The 21247-nt window shown below is 41.7% G+C and overlaps 2 protein-coding genes across 3 annotated transcripts in view; one reads left to right on the forward strand and one right to left on the reverse strand.

The window, feature by feature from the left end:
• Window positions 1-565: 565 nt before the first annotated feature.
• On the reverse strand, window positions 566-5622 carry BBS10 (Bardet-Biedl syndrome 10). The gene is made up of 2 exons (XM_020796518.3): window positions 5355-5622; window positions 566-4092 (listed from the first exon to the last, which is right to left on the reverse strand). The coding sequence occupies exons 1-2, from the start codon at window positions 5543-5545 to the stop codon at window positions 2067-2069; spliced, it is 2217 nt and encodes a 738-aa protein (XP_020652177.3). The 5' UTR covers window positions 5546-5622; the 3' UTR covers window positions 566-2066.
• Window positions 5623-6463: 841 nt separating this feature from the next.
• Window positions 6464-21247, forward strand: part of SQLE (squalene epoxidase) — a 34259-nt gene continuing 19475 nt past the window's right edge. Inside the window, exons 1-5 of one of the 2 annotated variants that reach the window (XM_020796519.3) lie at window positions 6464-6887; window positions 7214-8037; window positions 15047-15299; window positions 17844-18024; window positions 20661-20757. In XM_020796519.3, the coding sequence (XP_020652178.3) occupies window positions 7768-8037; window positions 15047-15299; window positions 17844-18024; window positions 20661-20757 (801 nt within the window). In that variant the 5' untranslated portion in view covers window positions 6464-6887; window positions 7214-7767. The remainder of the gene's footprint in view (window positions 6888-7213; window positions 8038-15046; window positions 15300-17843; window positions 18025-20660; window positions 20758-21247) is intronic. The other variant, XM_020796520.3, reaches the window with a different exon arrangement.

Here is a 21247-nt window from a genome sequence, read left to right on the forward strand (position 1 = left end):
GGCTGCCCATCCATTTCCGCATTGACTTCAAAGTGTTAATGCTTGCATATAAGGCCCTAAACGTTTTAGGACCTCGATACTTGGTGGAACGCCTACTCCCACCTAGATCTACTCGGATCACCCGCACGAACCAGGAGGTGAGGCTGAGGAGCCTAACGCCGAGGGAGGCCTGGAAGGAAAGGACACGAAATCGGGCCTTCTCAGCGGTGGCTCCTTGCCTCTGGAATAACCTTCCTCTGGCGATTTTTGCGGCCCTTACACTGGGCACTTTTAAGAGCCAGCTAAAAACATGGTTGTAGGTTCAGGCCTTCCCTCCTGTCAATACTTAATTTCTTTTTTTCCTTTCATTTACTATTTGTTTTATTACTGCACATGTTACAGACTGTTTGTACTGTAAAATCCTTATGTTTTATTGTATACTCCTTTATTGGAAGCCGCCCAGAGTGGTCGACCAGACCAGATGGGCGGGATATAAATCAAATAAATAAAAAATAAATAAATAAATATGTGAGGGTTCAGATTCAGGCTCTGGTTTTTCTTCAAATAAATTGACAGACTCCCTCGGTTTAGAAATTGGTGTAACGTTTATTGGATTGTTTAACAAATAACCTGTGTCAACAATGGTATTCCAACTGCTTCGTCCCTCTAAGAACTGGTTAGATGGGGGCTTCCACTCTTTAACTTTAAAGGGGTTGCACCCCTGGGTGTTCCAGGGTCCTGGCCAATCCAGTGTAAAGTCAGAGTTCAGTAATTGTCCTGTCTCACCTTCCAGTAAGGGGACTGTGTCCTTGTCCCAGTCATCTGTCCAGGCCTGGTATCGCGAAGGGGAATCCTCCGGTCATAGTCTTCTGAGGGACCCCTCTGCTGTAGTTCCATCATTCGCCATTCTAATCTTTCTCTCCTCTCCCTCTCCACCTTTTCCTTCTCTTCCCTTAACTACCTCTTCCACTCTTTTGTCTCTCACTTCCCAATAAGAGGATTTATGAGTACTCTCACTTCTCCTTGCATCCGCCTCCTCCTTTGGGACTTTTAGTTTTTCTACCTTCCCCGTCTATGGGTCTTCCAACCAAATCCACTCCCAACCATGAGGCAGGTTTCTGCCCTCCCTTTTTATATCTACAAGCCCCGCCTCTACCTGGGGCTGATGTTCTGCTCCCGCCAAAACATTCCCGCTTTCTTTAACAGTCATTCCTTTCAACTTCTTCTATGATCCCCGGGTCTGTTCCCGGTGGTCTTATCTTCCCGGGAGGGATGATAGGTGGTGTCTGTACTTCCTTGTCGGCAGAGAGTGGGAGGGATGGCACTCCCGTGAGAGGAATCTTGCTCTCACCGTCAGTCTTACATAGTGTTGCATTTTTAACATAAATGGCTACATGTCTTAGTGATATATTTATGCTCTGCAAAAAAGCAAGAGGAGAAAGGGAAGAAGAAACAGAAGAGGAAGGAAAGAAGAAAAAAGAAAAGATCTGAAGGCAGGAACAGCTGACATCCAAAACAAACTAAACAAATAGCTGAAAGTGGTGCTAAAGAAACACACGCAGAAGGAAACATCATCCAGTGACGGATACCCACCAAGTACACAGATCACAATGGAACAATGTGGTACTAAGATCTACAGGAGTCGTACAGTGTAGCAAATCAGAACAAAAATATACTTGGGGGCTGTGTTAAAAAAAAGGAAAATAATTTTTGTCACTGCTTTGACTCTGTTGACACCTATTTCAGCCCTGTATCATGAGGACAGAAGAAAAAGTACCAATATCATGTGTGGAAGGAAAGTTGAATAAACGGTCAGTATGAATGAGCTCTTTCTCTCTCAGAATAAGAAAGTACAGCATTGCAAACTCAATATGTTCTTTTTCATTTTCTAAACACACAGTCTTTTAAGAAGAAATATGTTTGGAAAAAGGTATGCAAGCGTCACTGTCTCTTCATCCCTCACTCTTATGGCATTGCTATGATTTCAAAGAAATAAGGTGAAATAATTTGAGACCAAGCTTGTTACCAAACCTGGCTCTAGCAACCAGCAACTAAAGCGACATGACTAGTATACAAGAGCTCTGCCTTCACAAATCAATGTCCGAGTTATCTTCTGCCTTTTGAGGTAATCTCTTAATGCCAATGATCAGGTCTATTCCAAGGAGCATGGATGCACAGTGAAGAACAGAAACTATTAATTGGTATTTACAAGATACAGATTCTAGATGTTTTTGATTTTGTGGAAGGTGATTATTCCTGAGGGCAGTGGTAACTTCAAGATACAATTGAGGAAAAGCATTCCTTTTCTCTTCTCTACAAAGGGTTTTTGGAATAGTGAGCAGAACATCAGCAATTAGAACACACAGAACAGATACATTTGGTGACTGACACTGCCTTGCATAGTCAGACAGGTAATAATGTAACAAGATTTCAAAGATCCCACCCACTGGTACAACTGATCCTGCCTTTATGTAAGACCTGGATTTCCTTTGATTACCATTTTCTTTATTCTCCTTATATGTAAGTGAAGCTATATAATCTGGTCTGGTATAATTATCTTTACCAGGGTATAGCTGCCCAGGTACATTTCTTGAATTGCTGCTTTGCTGTACTGTGGTAAAAACAAATGGATTGTTTTCAAGCAGTTCACTCTCAGCCCCTTTCAACACTTTTTTCAGATCTTTGTATGTTGGGGAAAAGTTTTCTAAACTAACGACATCATCTTCACTTTTATGTGGTACAGAGCACAGAGCATCATGTTGCAAATCAAAATAGGGCACAGCAGTACCAAGGGGCTTCTGTAGGTGCACTGATGAACATGCGAACTCTCTGTCTGCTGTTGAAGCAGAAGCCAAAGAAAGCTTTTCCATTTTATACCCACAAGGTTTCAGCTGCATGGCGCTTGCTTGGCTATTACTACAACTAATGCACTTTCCTACAAAATATTGACATGCAGCTGGACACTGCTGATGATTATCCAAATCTTTTGAGAAGTTTTCAGTTTCAGATTTTGAACCATAACATTCAGTCAGAGGAAGAGCTGTAAACATTTGCTGCAACATTTTGAAAGCTCCATGACAAGCAATAGCATGTTGCTTCGTAACCCCATGTACAGGTCCACAGAGTATTAGACTATGCTGGAGGGCACAGGTCCTGGCAAAGTGAATGTGAGTGAATCTTTTGGCACCAAGTTGTAATGGCTGGCAAAATGTTGCCACAACTGTTTCTGTGATTTGACTGCAAATATTGTCCAGTGATGGTACAAAAGGTGAAATATTGGTAATCCTGCATATAAAAGAGATGACCTCTGGTGACAAGCATTCTACAATGGAAATGCCACAATTTTTTGCATAGTAATGAACAGTTTCCTGTTGTTTTACACTTGACAGTAACACCTTGATGTTATTGTCCTGCATGTGTTTTATTAGAGCTTCTGTTCTTTTTCTAATCCAGATTTCAGATGCGTCGTACTGTCTTGTAGTGGTTATCATTACTTCTACACCCAACTCGGAAAAAGAAGAATGAATAGATTCTGTTATAATTAGAACTCTTTTTTCACCATCTGTAGGACAGTAGATAGCAAAGTCTCTTGGAAGAACAAGCCCCTCCAAGATCTGTGAACGTGAAACAGGAAGGCCTGTCACAGTAACATGCAACTCAGCAAAAAATTCATCCACCAAACACAGTATGTCCCTCCTATTTTTATCACCTGTAACTTTGAAGTAGAAGTCAGAAGTCAATTCGGAAAGAAACTTTTGCCTATTATATCCTACTTTCCCGCAGAAATATGCTTCCAGTACCAACCTCATGGAGTTGCTGCTCATTTCTGTGTGAGAAACAGAAAAAACAGAGAGAAAATGCTGCACCAGTTTCTGTGTCATTAGATTGTCCAGGATCTCTGTTTGGATCATCATAAGAACTCGAGAGATTTGCCTCAATTTAAAAGGTTTTTCTTTATATTTTTCTCTACATTGAAAATTGTCACAGAAGGAGGTACTATCTCCTTTAGCAAGTTTTTCAAGTGCTTGAAGTAAAGTGGAGAGTAGAATAATAAATGTTTTAGCACCATCTCCAGTCAAACTGCAGTGTGTGGAAATGCATGCTATCATCATTCTGTTAAAAAACAAAAAAGAGTGGAAACAAAGAGAGGAAACAAAATATTAAATAACAGGATAGTTTACTGCCACAAACACAGAGCAGACACTTCCCTTAGAATTTCTATGAAAAATCCCAATATATTTGCACAATATACTAAATTTTATGCCATTGTTCACATGCAGTGAGAACCTATAATAGGCTCTAATAGAGAAAACAAACTCATGTGCAAAACACAAAAACAATGATTGGTGGCCATTTTAGATCACTAACATCTCACAAGCAGATTAGCCCTTGAGTCCTGCAGCCCTGTTTATCAGGCTGGGTCCTGCATGAGATTGTGGGAAGAGAAACGGAAAAATTCCCAAATTATTTTGTCAAGAGAAAAAATGTTGAGTGATTGGCATCACTTTGTCTAATGGGAAAAAAACAATGCAATCTATACCATTTGATGTCGAATCTGGTACCTCATGATGACTGTGATATGTTGTGAGAGGTTGCAGACTCCATTCTAGAATGACAAAAAAAGTCTAGCCTCAACATCTGGAAGGCACTTTTCTGCTTCTATCTGACTGCAACTCTGCAATGCCCAGCCTGATGATGAGTCCCGCAGAACTCAAAAGCTAGCCTTTTTGTGAGATTTTAGTAGTCCAGTGAAGTTGTGACTCATGAGTAAGAAGATGCACATTCCCTGCTCTCCTTCCACAAAATACATGTCTTAGTTGTTTGGGCCACATTTAAAACGGTGTGTTTTAGACCCACAACACCTGTCAGCTCTGCTCAGCACAGCCAATGGCAACGGATTGTGGGCCTCTTAGTCCAAAAACATCTGGAGGGCGAAGAGCGCCTTGCCAGGGCCAGAAAGCATTTCAGACATTTCCTATTTTTTTTATTTAAACCTATGCATACAAAACATGTATCATTCGAACAAACTACAACAAAATAAGGAGAAACCCCCCCCCCAAATAAGCCCACCCCTCCACCCTTCAGAGGACAAAGATTCCAACTGCTTTTGGATCCCAGATTCCGCAGGTTTCCGGCGAGCCTTGAAAAAAGTAATAGACATAAAACATTTTGCCCCCTTTCCTATTTTTGACCCCTACCCCTCCCTCCGCCGCTGCAGGATGTAGGTCTGTTGCTGTCTTCGGGCCTCTGTTCTTCCCACCAATTCGCTCCCGGACCTCAAGCCTGATTCCAACTCCTGCCCCAACGGCTCCGGTTCCTCACAAGCGGCTAAGAGAACGAAAACGGTTCCAGAAGAGGCGGAAGTTGGCGGTTACCTGGCTGTTGGCGAGGCCACGTTCAAGGCCTCAAGCACTTGCCGGCCGTCCCGGGACAGCAGCACCTCCCCGGTGGGGCGGGTGAGCAGGACTTGCCCTCCTTGGGGTCCCAGGGAGCCGCGGACGACGCCGGCCAGCGCCGAGGCCTCCTGGACCAGCCGCCTCAGCTCTAGCGGTACCGCGGTCGCCATAGCAACGGCGGCGGACCGGCTTCGAGCGGGCCTCCACGACGCTATCCCGGGGGACGCTACGACGTTGCTTCGCCCCGCCCTCTAAGCCTTCGCAGCTCTGTGATTGGTGCATTGGACCTCCTTCACAGTGCTGATTGGGTGGAGCCGCCGGGCCTCGCCTCTCCGTTTTCTTTTCGGGAATCTCCACTGACGGTCTCTTCTTATTTACCACAGGTCGCAGGGGGGGGGGAGAGGACGGGAGCAGGAAAGTCCCTTTGTTTCAACACCTTCCTTTTAAAAGTGAAAATATTATCCAGGATAGGACCCTATGATATATCTATCAGGGCATTTTCTCTCTTCTCTTCCAAATGGGGCTACAACAGGTTATTTATCGCGGTGAGGAAAATACAATTCTGCGTAAGTTTCGTGGGTGACAACCGGCTCACACTAAAATCCGCCTTATTCCGCCCAAGGGCCTTTCTCACGCCGATTCATCCAGAACTTTTCCCACACTCTCGGCCTCGCTTCGCCGTGCCATTCTAGGCCGGGACTCCTTCCTTTTGCACAGGCTCCCCACAAAAAAAAACCTCAGTTCGCCCTCCCTATTCCAGGGAATGCGTCCCTTCGTCACTATGGCAACCACAACCTCCCCCCTCGGCCTCCTCCACTCTGAGCGTAAAGCTCGCGCTCACCGGCGTGTCAAAAAAAAATCCAAAACCCAGCGACACGCCCCCTTCCCCCCTCACTCTCCCGCGTCTTACGTCACATCGCACTACGCTCCCGCGGGCCCTGAAACCCCGCCCCTCCGCCCTTCTCATTGGCTCAAGCGCCATAAGACCATCTCGGCTTAGCCGGGCCGATGAGCCAGGAGGGGCTGGGCTCCGAGGCGCGCGGCTCCTCCAGAGTGAGGAGTGGAGGGAGCTGGTGATTAGCATAAGCCCCGCCCACTTCTCGAATGGCAACGCTCACTGCCTCTGCTCCCGCCTCCTCCTCCCTTCCTCCCTCCCCTCCCCTCCCCTCCCGCCTCATCCTCCGCTTGGAATAAGAGCATCCCTCCTTCATCCCGGAGCGCACCTTTTTCCCCGACGGTGGTGGAGGCGTTGGGCTCCTGCTTAGCGGAGGGTGGTGTGTGTGTGTGTGTCTCAAGAGAAGGAAGAAATCATGTCCATCAGGCGAAGAAGAATGAGGTGCAATCGCGCCTGAGGACTGAGCTCTCTTCCTCTCAGGGAGGAGGGGATCCAGGGGGCTCGCCTCCTTCATCCCGCGGACCAAAAGGAAGCCCCAAAGAGCTTGATCTATTAGGTAACACGGAAGCCAAAAAGAAGCAGGGCAACGGCCCCCACCCACCTCATCTCGTCTCCTTGTATGTAAAACTGTCATTATCTCTCTGTTCTACGGGTATTTCTTGTTTTCCTTTTCCCTCCCCTTTTCCTTTCTCTGGGATGTCTTTTTTTTAAAAAGACTGTTAACAGGAAGACAGAGATTGCCTATCCAGTTAAAAAAAAGGGAGGGGTGTTAAATAATAAATTAATAAAGGGTGGCTATCAAGCGCCCTGGTGGATCATCAGGCAGAGCTCTACTGCTTTCAGAGAAGCCAGCCAGATGCTTCTCTGAAAAAAATAATAATAATCTACAAACAGTGGCTGCTTTCTCTTAGAACTGTTTTGTTTCTTTGTTGTTTGTTTCCAGGTAAAAAAGGAATGTAGCTTTTGATGGGACTGGAATGAAACAGCAAGTTTGGGAAGTTAACACTGCCGATGTGCTGGATGGATTCTGATATTTCTCTGTTTTAAACGTGTCCACGCGAACACACCTAGGCATACGGTCTTTTTTGGGGGTGATCCTCCTAGTGAAGTATTGAGAATCTTAAAAATATGTGGATGGGGACAAACTGGCAGAGTGCTGGACAAATTGATATAAATGTTATAATTTCCATGGATATGTGCTTACCTAGATATACACATCCATGATTTTTTCTCTCTCCTGGTGCCTAAACTGAGAAACTGCATTATATTGACCAAAGGATATTTTGTACTGAATGTCTTGCAGTTTAGGGAGTGATTTTGTTTTATAGTGCTCTATCATTTCTCCCTCTTGTTTGAAACGGGAGTCTTTGTAGTTTTTTAAAATTTGTTCAAGTTGTGTGTGTGCGCAGGAGAACAGCTGTTTGGAAGACTAAACAGTGATAAAGCTTGTTAAAATAAACCCCACCTGGAACAGAGAAAACTCAACCATTTTTCATCATGTGGACATTTCTGGGTATTGCGTCGTTCATCTACATCTATAAGAAGTGTGGAGATCTGCTGAACTATGCCAACAAGGAGGTTTTGATCTCCATGCTGGTGTTCTTCTCACTTGGTTTGCTGCTCTCTTACCTTTATCGATCCCAAAGGAAGCATAGACAACATTCTGGAATGCTGTCCAATTTCCTGGCAACTGTGCCACTCATTAGCATTTTCTGGAATAAGTCACATACTGGATCTCCAGGAACTTTACAGCCTAAGTCCAGAAAGGTATGTTGGATCTTGCTATGACAAAGCAGAGGTATTTTCTCCTCTGATATGCAGAAGTAGTAATGCTTCTTCTTTTAAAAAGATTTCCTTTTAACATTCAAGATTTTTGTATGTGGAAAAAGTATTCATTTATGAAATATAGTGTTTTAGAAAGACTGTCAGCAATTCTGGTGGCAGTTTATTTCAAATAGTGTTTCCTAAATTGAACAAAACAAATCTGAACTAAAAATCTTTAGAGAATTTCAAGTCTTTCTCTCAGACATATATTCACTACAGGTGAAAATTTTAACCGTGTGTAGTTAATTAAATGTGCTCTTCCAAAATCAGTTTATTTCACCAGTATACACACTTGAGATTTCTGATTTTCCTCCCCTCCATTGTCATCCTATACTGCCAGCAAAAAGGTTAGTGTACCTCTTTTCTATCTGACATATGTAGATTAAAATGTATCCACTTAGAGACATATGTGTCATCAAGTCACATTCAAGTTAGAATTTTCAAAGTATTTCAGGTTGCTGTCACCATCATGTGAGTTTCCATGGCTGAGTGGAGATTCAAACCTGTTTCTTCTGAGTCCAAGTCCATTACCCTATCGGCTGCATCACACTGGCTCTTTTTTTTAAAAATAAAATAGATAATAAGTATAATTCTCTCTTTGCCATGCATTGCCATTCCTGGAAACCTACATGAAGTGCAGCCCACATTTTAAATAGCTTGCTGTAGGGCCCATCTCAAAATACCTATCTGATAAAGCTAGAAATAGTTATCCAGCAGCTTTGTTGCAATAATTGTAAGCCATTTTAGCTTCTCCTGGGGAGAAAGATGGGATATAAATATTTTAAATAAGTAAACTTTCTGGGTTTTCGGGGTTTTTTTGCCAGTTATTATATTCTGGGGTATTCTATGGTTGAAAATATGGCCTTTGGGACTCCAATTTTGCCATCTTTGCAATAAATATTTACTTGAAAATAGTTCAGTTATGTTCAGTGGGACGTACCTTTTAGTTTGTCCAGGACTGCAGTTTTGTTAAGTATTGTTGATATGTGCCATCAAGCTATCTACCCTATGGTGATACTAAGAGTTTTCCATATATGTCAAGTATGCAAGGAACAGTTTTACCAGGGCCAGCCCCAGTGAATTTCCAGGGCTGAATAAGGGTTTGAACTCAGTTCTCCTGATTCCTTGATCAACACTCTATCCACTATACCACACTGACTCTCATATTAAATTGCCAAACAGTGACTTCTATGTCTTAGTACACATGTACATTTTATGCTATTTAGTTGTATTTACCTTATCCTTCAGCCAAAGTGCTTTCAAAACAGTAAACAAAGCTAATGTAATTGCTCTTCTGTAGCAATATAATTTCACACTATAGAAGAGATAGAAAGAAAATGAATTTGAAAGGGATAAGGATAAAAAAACTCCTGGCTTTCTTAATTCTTTTTATTATTGTAATAACAAAACAAGTAACTCAGTGTACTGATACTTAATTATATGCTTATAAAATGCCTACCAAAGGCAAAATTAAGAGGTTGCCAATGATCCACATTCTTTTTTGGCATATAATGTCCTGGACAGGTGGATCCACAGGTGGCTACAGAATGTGAGAAGGATCTTGGAATTGTTGTAGATCACAAGCAGAAAATGAGCCAGTTGTGTGATATAGCTGCAAAAAAGGCAAATGCTATTTTAGGTTGCATTAGAAAAAGTACATTTTCCAAATCATGTGAAGTACTAGTTCCCTTTTATTCAGTACTTGTTAGACTGTGTCTAAATATGAATATGAACCTGTAGATAGAAAGCACAAATTTGTATTGATACAAATTGAGTGTTTGCAGTTTGTGAACAAATGAATACTTTTTTTCTTAACTGAATTCTGATGCTCTTGTTACACCTCCACCACTCAAATGGTCACTTAGACCAGTGGTTCTTAACCTTTGTTACTCGGATGCTTTTGAACTGCAACTCCCAGAAACCCCAGTCAGGACAGCTGGTGTTGAAGGCTTCTGGGAGTTGCAGTCCAAAACTCCTGAGTAATCCAAGGTTAAGAACCAGTGACTTAGACTCTCTCGTACAATTCTTACTGATTGATGAGAATATAATAAATGGCTTGAAGAGTTTGAGTTTCTGATCGAGCCTGAAGCTCTTGAAAAATGAGTAGAACATTCGCCTGATTTATGTATGAAGTACAGGGATATAAATTATATGTATACAGTACTGGTGTCATTTTGTGACTGTTGTTGCTGTCATGCATTATAACTAACTTCTCACTTATGGTGACCATATAAATAAATAAATTCTGTAGAGTCCTGTGATTAGTAGCTCTGCTGATATCTCTTAAACTAAAGGATGTGAATTCCTTTATTGAGTCAATCTCTCTTATGCTAGGTTTTTCTCTTTTCCTACTACTTTCCAATTTTTCTAACATGATTGCTTTCCCCACTGAGCCTTGTATTTGCATTGTATGGGAAACCTTACATCTGAGCCATTTTTTATTCTAGAGAACATTCAGGTTTGATTTGAATCTAAAACCCACTTATTTGCTTTTGACTTTGTGGTCTGTCGTACAGTGGTGCCTCGCAAGAGGAGCGCTCCGTTTTATGACAAAATTGCATAATGACGAAGTTTTTGCGATCGCAAAACAATGTTTCCTATGGGTTTTTTTTGCTTTGCGATGATTGGTTCCCTGCTTCGCTAACCGATTCTCGCAAAATGATGATTTTCGCACAGCTGATCGGCGGTTTCAAAATGGCCGCCGGGTAAAAAAAATGGCTGCCCGCTGTTTTCTGGGACGGATTCCTTGCTGCACGGGCAGCTAAAATGGCTGCGCTATGGAGGATCTTCGCTGGACGGTGAGTTTCAAGCCCATAGGAACGCATTAATTGGGTTTTAATGCGTTTCTATGGGCTTTTAAAAATCACTTTACGATGTTTTCGTTCTACAGCGATTTTGCTGGAACGAATTAACATAACGCAAGGCACCACTGTATCTGTCAAGCTCTTTTCCAACACCACAATTTATGGTAAATGAATCAATTTTTCACCTGTCAGTTTCCTTCACTATCCAACTTTCACATCCATATCCAGTTATATGTAATGTAGTATGGATAACCTTGGGCTTGGTTTCCAGCAGAATGTTCTGCTTAAGGAACTTTTCTAGGTGCTGTATACCTGCCCTTCAAAGTTTCAGTCTTCTTTTGATTTCTTGGCTGCAGTCTTCATCTTGGTTGGAAATGGTATAGGAAATCTGTTACACGTTAAAATCCTTTAATACCAGCATTAAAGTTACGCAGTTCTTCAGCAGTTATGATTTTCATTTTAAAGCTCATGTGTAATCCTACTTATTTAAGTTATATCAGCAACTGTTTCAAGTAATTGCTGTTTCCTTCCACTAAGTAGTATGATACCATCTGCATGGCTTAAATTACTGATGTTACTTCCATCAGCATTCACTCCTCCTTCGTTCAAATCATATCCAGTTCTCTGCATGATACGTTCTGCATATTGATTGAATAGACAAGGAAATAAACACTATAGTGTAGTAGAAAAAGCTGGCTAAACCATTTGCTGGTTTGCTTGCTGGTTGTTGCTTCAAATTTATATCTTGGTCACGAACCCATTGTTCATTTCTGTTACAAGGCACTGGTCATTGATTAGAAGTGATAGGTGTGGAGCGATAATGAACACTAGCTAGTACCCATACCTTTGATTTTGCCATTGCTGTTGCTGGTAGTGTAGCTGTTTCAACTGTTGCTCTTCTGGTTCTGTGGAGACCATAGAGGTGAGAAGCTCCCATATGTGCTACCTGGCAATCGTGGCCAGATAGTATCATCTGTTTTAGCTTCTGGTGGGAAGGAGATCTCAAAACAAAAACATCTGGGTAATGTAGAATTCTTGTTTTTTACATTTTTTCCTGGGAGGGACAGTGATGGCAAATAATTGTTTAATTTTTTATTTAAAGTATTTTTACCCCACCCGAGGTGGCTTACATCATTAAAAGACAATGTTGAAAAGCTAAAAACAGTAATTATATAAATATTTTAAAAGAATCAAATGGATATCACACTAAAAACGGTAAACAAAACCAGTACCAAAAACACATACAATGCACAGCACTCCATTTAAAATCCTCTCTGAGAGACAATCACTAAAGGAAAGCCTGCTTGATGAGGGTGGTTTTTTCCTGCTTGTTGGAACGACAGTAAAGATGGGGCCAGCCAGGTTTCTTCTGGAAGGGAGTTTCAAAGTCTGAAAGCAACAACAGAGAAGGCCCTCTGTATCCTCATGGAACACACCTATGAAAGTGGTGGGAGCAAGAGAAAGAGATTATGCACTGATAATCTTAACACCTCTTTCCTCATAAAAGGAAACAGGATCCTTGAGATACAGTAGCTTGGACTTAAGCCATTCAGGGCTTTTTAGGTTAAAACCAGTGCTTTGAATTGTGCATGGAAATGGATCAGCAACCAGTAGAGCTGCAATAAGAGGAGTTATGTGAATCCTCTAATCAGTCCCAGTTAGCAATCTGGCTGCAGCATTTTAGACCCACTGAAGTTTCTGAACACTTTTTGCAAAAGCAGCTCAACACAGAGTGTGTTACATAATCCAACATGGGAATGTGACTAAGGCACATAGCCAGATCAGACTTCTTCAGGAATGAGTGCAGCTGGCACCCTAGTTTTAATTGTGCACACGCTGCCGAAACCTGGAGATCCAGAGTCGGAGACGAATCCAACCACGCCGGTGTTTTCAGAAAGAGTGTAACTCCATCCAGTACAGGCTGCATCCCTATTCCTTGCTCTGTCTTTTAACTAACCAGGAGCATGTCTGTCTTGTTTGGATTAAGTTTCAGTTTATTCACCCTCATCCAGTTTATTACTGACACCAGACCCTTATTTTGAGTGAAACAGTTTCCTTGGATTTTGCTGGAAAGGATAGAGAGAGAGAGAGAGAGAGAGAGTTTGCTAGGGTTTCAGATAGAAAACTTTCCCAGTCGCCTATGATTTTCTTTTTACAGGGATAGAAATTGTGAGCTCCTGTGTGTAAAGCATGCATTTAAACATTACCTATTTCCCCATAGTTATTTTGAAGGTACAGTGGTGCCTTGCTTTGCGATTGCCCCGTTTAACGACAAAACCGCATTACGATGAACTTTTTGCGATCGCTTTTGCAATCACAAAACGATGTTTCCTATGGGAGAATTTCACTTTGTGATGATCGGTTCCCTGCTTCAGGAACCGATTCTTCGCAAAACGACAATTTTCCAACAGCTGATCGGTGGTTTCAAAATGGCCACCGGGTAAACAAAATGGCCCCCCACTGTTTTCTGGGACGGATTCCTCGCTGCACAGGCAGCAAAAATGGCTGCCCTATGGAGGATCTTCTCTGGACGGTGAGTTTATAGCCCTTTGGAATGCATTAAACGGGTTTTAATGCATTTCAATTGTTTTTTTTCTTTTCACATTACAACATTTTCATTCTACAGCGATTTTGCTGGAACGAATTAACGTCGTAATGCGAGGCATCACTGTATAGGTTGAAAACTCGTAGGCCATGCCTGCAAAACAGTAACTGATGCTCAATTGTATGTTTGAACTGTTAAGCAACTGGCTAAACCAATGTATAATTACAGTAGCAGTGTGGGATAACTGTCAACGGTGGCATTTCTCTGTAATTACCTTTCAAATCCCCACAAAAATCTCAGAAAAGAAATTACCCGATTAAGAAGGCAAAGAAAAGGTCACTAAACCTATTTCATTTTGCCCACAGGGATTGTTTCTCTTTCTCCCTGCTTCCCCATCTGAAGCGCTTGGTTTACATCAACCTGTGAGATTATTGATTTTCTTCGGAGGGAGCTGAAAACTGTCAATGTTGTGCAACAACAATAAGATGTTTTATTATTTTAGTGCTAAACATGTAGTATTCGGAAGCATTTGCGTATTCATTCTAAAATTTTCTGGCAAGTTGGCTGCAATAGCTTCCTATAGCCACCCCCCTTCCTATATTAAAAGATTCTTGTGGAACTTCTAAAACATAATTAGATTGGATATTTAATTCAACAATCTGACTGCACATCACTTTTACCCATCCAGAAGTCCTGCAATTTATCAGAAAGTATAAATAGGAAGATCAGAGGGAAGTGAAATGCAGAAAGTATGGGTGGTGATAAGTACATTATTAACAGTTGCTTATACATAAAACACGTGTTGCGTGAATTCACACAGAGCCTCCTTGCATTGGGGAACTGAGTGATACTGTTGTGTCATAAACATGTTTATTCCTGTCCAGGGCACTGAAGATAGAGCTAATGATTTTTATGGATAGGACGTTCACTGTAATAGATTCTGGCAAGAGTTTTAAATAATTGTTACACTTTGGCTCTGAATGTAGCTAGCAAAAGAGTCCGAAGCTTGAGTTTTTGCTGGACTATGTGTATGTGGGGGTTAGATTCAGATGGAGAGGTGAAAATTGGTGGAAGAAACACCAGAAATTTTAGATACACAGATGGCGCCATGTAACAGCAGAAATCAAGCCTATCGAGGACTGAAAACGTCAAAATTGAGGTTATTGTGTTTTGGCCGTATGAGAGAAGACAGGGCTCACTGGAGAAGACCATAATGCTAGGAAAGGTGAAAGGTGATAGAAAAACAGAAAGAGCTATCAGGGGAACTGACAAATAAAGGAATGTATGCACTTTGGTATGGAAGACATTAGCTGGGACCAGGTATGGAAAAAGGCCATCCTTTTTCCATACCTTCTAATAGAACTTTTGGAAGTCACTAATGTATAAGGTTACAATAAGTTGCAAGTAATGTGATAGTACATAACATCACGTACATGTCATTTGCTTAGAATCTTTTTATATGATATTGTGTGACTTGAGTTATTAAGCTGCTTGAAGTGAATGAAGCCAAATGTGTGGTAAATACATATATCTTGAGTGTGTGCTCCTCACAATTTCCTGAATGCACCTGTTTTATCTTGTGTTTGGTATTCTGTTTGCACAGGGGAAAAGGGGAGTCAATATATCACCTGAGACCACAACGGAGACTGCTACCACTTCAGCTGCTGCTACTCAATATGATCCAGACGTTATCATTGTTGGCGCTGGTGTACTTGGCTCTACATTGGCAGCAGTACTAGCAAGAGATGGAAGAAAAGTAATAGTAATTGAGAGGGATTTGAAGGAACCTGACAGGATAGTTGGAGAGCTGTTACAACCTGGAGGATACCGGGCTCTGAAAGAGCTGGGCTTGGCAGGTGTGTTATTGTTGACATAAGCAAACGTCTTTGATTTGTAAATATTGTTCAGATGTGTTCCTTGACTCATGTTTTTGATTCGGTGAATAGGCTGGTCCACCACTTTTAGCTACACCTTTCATAATAAGTGTTTTCTTTAATTGTTGCCTTATAAATTGAAATGGCTATATGGGTGTCGTCACAGCCCAAAGTAGAATCATAACATCTGTGTCTACTAAGTAATGCATTTGCCTTTCAGTCTGCAAGAGTAGAGTAATGCAATACAAGTCTGAAGAATCTGAATTAGCTTTTAAAAAGAGAGATGATATGTGAACATCCTTTTTAATGGAGCTGCTGGTTGTCCCATTCAGACTGTTCAGCAGCCTACCTAGCTTCAGTAAACCTGCACTAGATGTTTTTAGATTATTCACTGGGTGTCAGACCTTTCTTTAGAGAAATTCTATATTACATAGGTGTTGCCCAAAAGTAGTTTGGGAGTGCCCACTTGCAAAGGAGTCATCACATGATTCAGCCATGAGAAGCTGGCCTTTAAAGTTGAATGAAGCCCAGCAGGCATACAAGGCTGTAATATTGTGCTTGGCAGGCTCAGTAAAGTTTCTGTTGTAGCTGATTGTCTGAAGTTGCAGAAAGCAGGGCGATTGTTAAGTGCCCGGAAGGCTCCAGTGCTTCTCTTATGAGGTGTATTCAGCTTAGCAGGTTTCACGAGTTTGTTTTGCTGGGAGCAGTTTTCAAATATGTAGCTTAAAATTGTTGGGCAGCCTGATTCCTGTCTTCAAGCTGCATTAGCATGTAGTGGCCACAGGAAGGGGCTGTGCTTTATTAGCATTGTACGTTGATGCAGTACATAAAGAGTGGTGAAGCGTGCACCAAAACCCTTGTGTGATCTTCAAAGACTGCCCCTGTCAAAGCTGGCATACCAGTTTGACAATGCAGGCAATAGGAAAGAGCAGATGAGACAAAGAGAATACAGTGGGGTCTTGACTTAAGAACGGCTTGAGTTAAGAACATTTTGACTTAAGAACCACTCTCATAAGAAAATATTGACTTGACTTACATACTTAGTTTTGAGTTAAGAACTGAAAAAAACCACGTGGGAGGCAGGGAAAGTGCAAAATTTGAACTTTCAGTTAACTGTTGGCCAGTGAAAAGGGTGCCTGTCTGCTTCCTCACTCCTCCCAGCGTTTAGAGACTGGATTGGGAGACAGTCTTCAGACTGCCTGGTACTGTACTGCCTGGACTGTATTTTCCCTGCCTTCCCTGAACCTTTCTTGACCTAAGAAAAAAAGAAACAAAATATCCCCCTCTAGTGGTTGAAGGCGGAATAGCAGCTTCCCATTAGTTTCTATGGACGGAAAAGAGCAGATACGGATCAAATGGTTTTCAATGCATTCCTATGGGAAATGCAGATTTGACCTGAGAACTTTTTGACTTGAGAACCGCCTTCCAATACGGATTAAGTTCTCAAGTCAAGACCCCACTGTATAGGTGTTAACATGTGAGTCACAAATGATTTGAAGGAATGTGAAGTTGTGAGGTGCTGAATGGATTGTCGTTATCGTCAAACTGTAAGAATAATCCCCATAAATCCCATATGCTGATATGATGCACATCTAAAAGTAGGCAGAAAACCTACTTCCTGTTTTTGCTGGTTTGATTGGCTTAGGAGAAAACTACTTTAGCAGAAATAGAGAATAGAGATGGGCACGAACCAATTCATCTCAGCTTGCCCTAGTTCATAAAGGTGGCAGCATAGGTGCTGCTGCTGCCCTTCCCCGCCTCCCCAGCCGATTCAGCCACTCACCAGACCCAGCTTACTTGCTTTTCCCACCTTCTCGGCTGATCTCCCAGTCATGAGCAAGAGCCCAGACTTCTCTGCCCCATCCTTTTGTCTGAGTAGGAGATCAGTCAGGGGGGCAGGGCAGAGAAACCTGAGCTGTTGCCAGGACTGGAAGATGAAGTGCACAAAGCTACCAGGCTGGGCCTAGGGAGTGGCTGATGGAGCCAGAGGAGACAGGGGAGGGGAGCAGCAGCACCTGTGATGCCGTCTTTATGAACTGGGATGAACCGGTTCATGCCCATCTCTAGTAGAGAATCATGTTGTTGGGCTTCTGAGTCATAGATGCTGATAGGATGTCTGAATGCTACCTTACAAACTAAATGTTTTTTAAATGGTTTGTGGATTTGAAATGAAGCATGATTCACCTAATGAAGTGTGATCCACTGGAAGCTAAAAGCTTTTAAATATTCCAGTCTAATGCCAGTTTGTTGACAATAAATCAATTGATTTCAAATCAATGGAACTTTAAAAAGCTTAACTTCAGCAAGATAGTGTGCCCAGCTGAGTTTGGGATTTTCTACGGGGAGTCTTGCTTCCTTTTTTTAAACCCCTGTGTTCCAGTGCAAAACCACGCTTACCTACAAACCTGAACAGTGATGTGAAATCTTTGCATAGGAAGGACCATCCTCTGGTTGTTTAATATTATACCACCCTCATAGTTCTTCTCCCCCCCCCCAGCTTCTAATATTTTGACACTAACTTTGCAGAGGCAGTGGAAGGGATTGATGGCCATGTAATAAATGGCTACATCATTCACGACCTGGAAAGCAAATCGGAGGTTGAAATTCCGTACCCTTCTGGGGCAGATGGCCAAATACAAAGTGGAAAAGCTTTCCATCACGGGCGTTTCATCATGGGCCTCCGAAGAGCAGCTATGGCAGAATCCAAGTAAGAATGCGTATTATTAATAACATCTAAGAAATGTACATTGTAGAGCAGCTTATCTGGTACTTTATGGAAGTGCATCTTTCTGTTTTGTTTGTGCTTCATTTTGTTTTGGTTCCTCTCTTCGCTTGGGTAGCACTTGTATCACTTTTATTCTTTAGTATCAATGAGAAATATCTCAGCTTTCATCCATGGGTTGGCCTTTATCTAGCCTTGTCAGTAACTTTGCAGATGTTGCTAGTCTATAGATGTTTTATAGTGAATTGTGCAAGTATACTGTTGCTGAAGGCAAACTCAGTGAGTCATTGGGATTGAGGCCATCTCATAGGCACATGGGAAATTTTGATTCCTTGCCCTGTACTGATTCCATGGTGCAAATGCCTCTCTCACAAACCAAGCATTGACTTTAGCACATACAGACATGTCTGCTGTATTGCTGTGTTTTTGCACCTATGGCTAATAGTCCTTTGGGTATTTGAGCTAATGCCGTAGTATTGCATGAACAAGTTAAACGTCCTTTCTATGGACAGTTGCAAAGGAGGATTCAGAAGAAATGTGAGATCCCAAGAGAGCTTTTGGTAGGTCCATAGCTCTTTCTCTAGTCTTGTTTCCTGTCTTCGCCCAGGTAGGACATCAAAGATGTTTTATGAAAAAGAAATCGGAGACAGATTTTTGTGTTGTGGATACCAAATCCAGTTTGGCACAGTGACCCCCTTGTACTGTCCTAAAAATCCCCTCCTGCTTAATAAATAGCGGCCAGTATCCTTTTATGAAACGGCACCAGCACAACACTAATGGCATCACTAACAGCTACAGATTGCTACTAATTAAGAGTTCTTTTTAAATTTTGTTATGCAAACGACTTTATCTCTATGTGCAACTTGCACACACCCTGAAATTGCGAAAGGAACTCTTTAATTAGCAGCAGTCTGCTATTTCTGGTGATGTTATTCCTGCTCTGCTGGTGGATGTCTGTAAGATGACGTATTGTGAGATGTTTCTTTGGCCAAGTGGAGGTGTCAACCCAGGTATCCTGAAACCTAGTCCTAATCCACTTTTACACGGTGCTCGCTCTCCAGTGGATAATATATAGACAATATATTTGGCCAGAGATCATCCTTAGAATTGGTTTTCTTTGTCTGTAGTTTTAAACAGCGCTTAGCTATACCTTGCTATTGTGCAAGCAACTAGAACAGATCTTGCCAGCATTATTCAGTTTGCATGGAGTACTGTACTAGATCCAATTGTGAGTTTGACTCTTCCCTTTATAACTTTAAATGACTGGAAGTTTGGCTGTAGAAAGGATTTGCCCCAAACGTCTTTTTCCAAGTTTTTCAATCAGCATTTGAGGTTTGCTTTCAATTTTCTCTGTGGCTAAACTGCAGTGAGATTGCCTTGGTTGTGATGCTGGCCCTGTGGCTTCCATAGGGAGGGCTGCCTAGCTCCAGCCCTAAGCAGTTTTAAACATGAGATTAAAGCTCATTCAGCTTATTTGGCATGATTTGGTGGCTTTTTTGATGTTTTCATTTTTCCCCTTCTGCTCCTGTATTGGGATTCTCCCTCCCCCCATGTTTTTTGCTTAAATTTGATGGTATGATGGCTTATTTTGCTGGCTTTTTGTGTGTGCTTTTGAAAATACAGTTTCTGTAGCTTTTTATTAAGCAGTTTCGTGAAAGTGACATATGATTTCTTTTTAAGGAAAGTGGAGCATTTTTTTAAAACTATAAGCAATAAACAGGAAGAATAGATTTTGTAAATTTGATGGCTATTTTTTCTAAATACTCCCACTTCCTTCTGCAGTCTGTGAACTGTAATGAATATATGTATTGACTTTATGGGCAGGACTGTGCACTTAAATTAGTATTTTGTGGTATCCATATTCTGATTTGAAGTGGGGAGTATGATGCTTTAACAGCAGAAATGATTGTACACCTCTCCTTCAGCAGTGGCTGACCAGAGTAAGTGGAACAATTTTAAATTTCATTCTGGTGCCTTATAGTCAGATTTTTGCATGCCTTGTGTGTTTTATATTATCATTCTGCTGATAATTAAATGTGTTGCCAGAAACATCACACAAGACAATATAGTATGCAATAATCTGTCCTTGTGTTCGTCAATTACATATGCAAGTTAAAGCTAATTATATTTATTTATTTATTATTTATTTTATTGGACGTGCATACCGCCTATTTAGAACATGTCTACTCTGGGTGGTTTAAGCAATTAAAAAAAACATCCTGACAGAGTTCCTGATCCAGATTTACAAGATGGGAGTGATCCACACAGCAAAGGATTTTTACTGGTGCAGTAGATTTCCAGGGAGTAGGAAAGGATGCACTGTGATAGGGATCTGTGATAAATAATGACATGTGCATTAACGTACATTAAACTAGGGATTATATGCTCTTAGTTCTGGTTTCTCTTTTAGGATTCTGCAGGGGTGGGATTTAGGGTTGATCCTAAATACAGATCTCTTTTCATTGCCTGGGCAGCGGGAACAGTCTGAAGTTACTATTGTTTTAGTTAATATTTTCACTGATTACAATTAATGATATTCCTTTTAGAAGGGGTGTCTGTTTGAGTGACAGCACTGTGTGGGAACGTGCATATTTTTTTAAACAAAAATTGCTTTCTTTCAGTACAAAATTCATTGAAGGAACAGTGATGCAGCTGCTTGAAGAAGATGATTGTGTATTCGGGATTGTGTACAAAGATAAGGAAACCGGAGAAACAAAGGTGAGACTCTAGATATACATGGAAAAATATGGTATTTGTTTCTGGTAGAGTGCCAAATTACACTTATAACCCAAATAAGCACAATGAGATCAGTAAAAATCTAGTATCTAATTAGGTGACACTATTACTATTGTTCCCCTTCAATGATTGCTGCCTCGTCATGGCGAAGGGGCTCAAGTAACTCAGAGAAGATATGGGCTATGCCGTGCAGGGACACCCAAGAGAGACAGGTCATAGTGAAGAGTTCTGACTAAACACGATCCACCTGGAGCAGGAACTGGCAATCCACTCCAGTATCTTTGCTAAGAACGCCCCATGATCAGAAACAAAGGGCTAAAAGATATGACGCTGGAAGATGAGCCCTTCAGGTCAGAAGGCATCTAACATGCTATTGAGGAACAGTGGAGGACAAGTACAAGTAGCTCCAGAGCTAATGAAGTGGTTGGGCCAAAGCCGAAAGGACGCTCAGCTGCGGACGCACCTGGAAGTG

Source organism: Pogona vitticeps, chromosome 4 (genome assembly GCF_051106095.1).
Source record: "Pogona vitticeps strain Pit_001003342236 chromosome 4, PviZW2.1, whole genome shotgun sequence".
NCBI classification, from domain to species: Eukaryota; Metazoa; Chordata; class Lepidosauria; order Squamata; family Agamidae; genus Pogona; species Pogona vitticeps.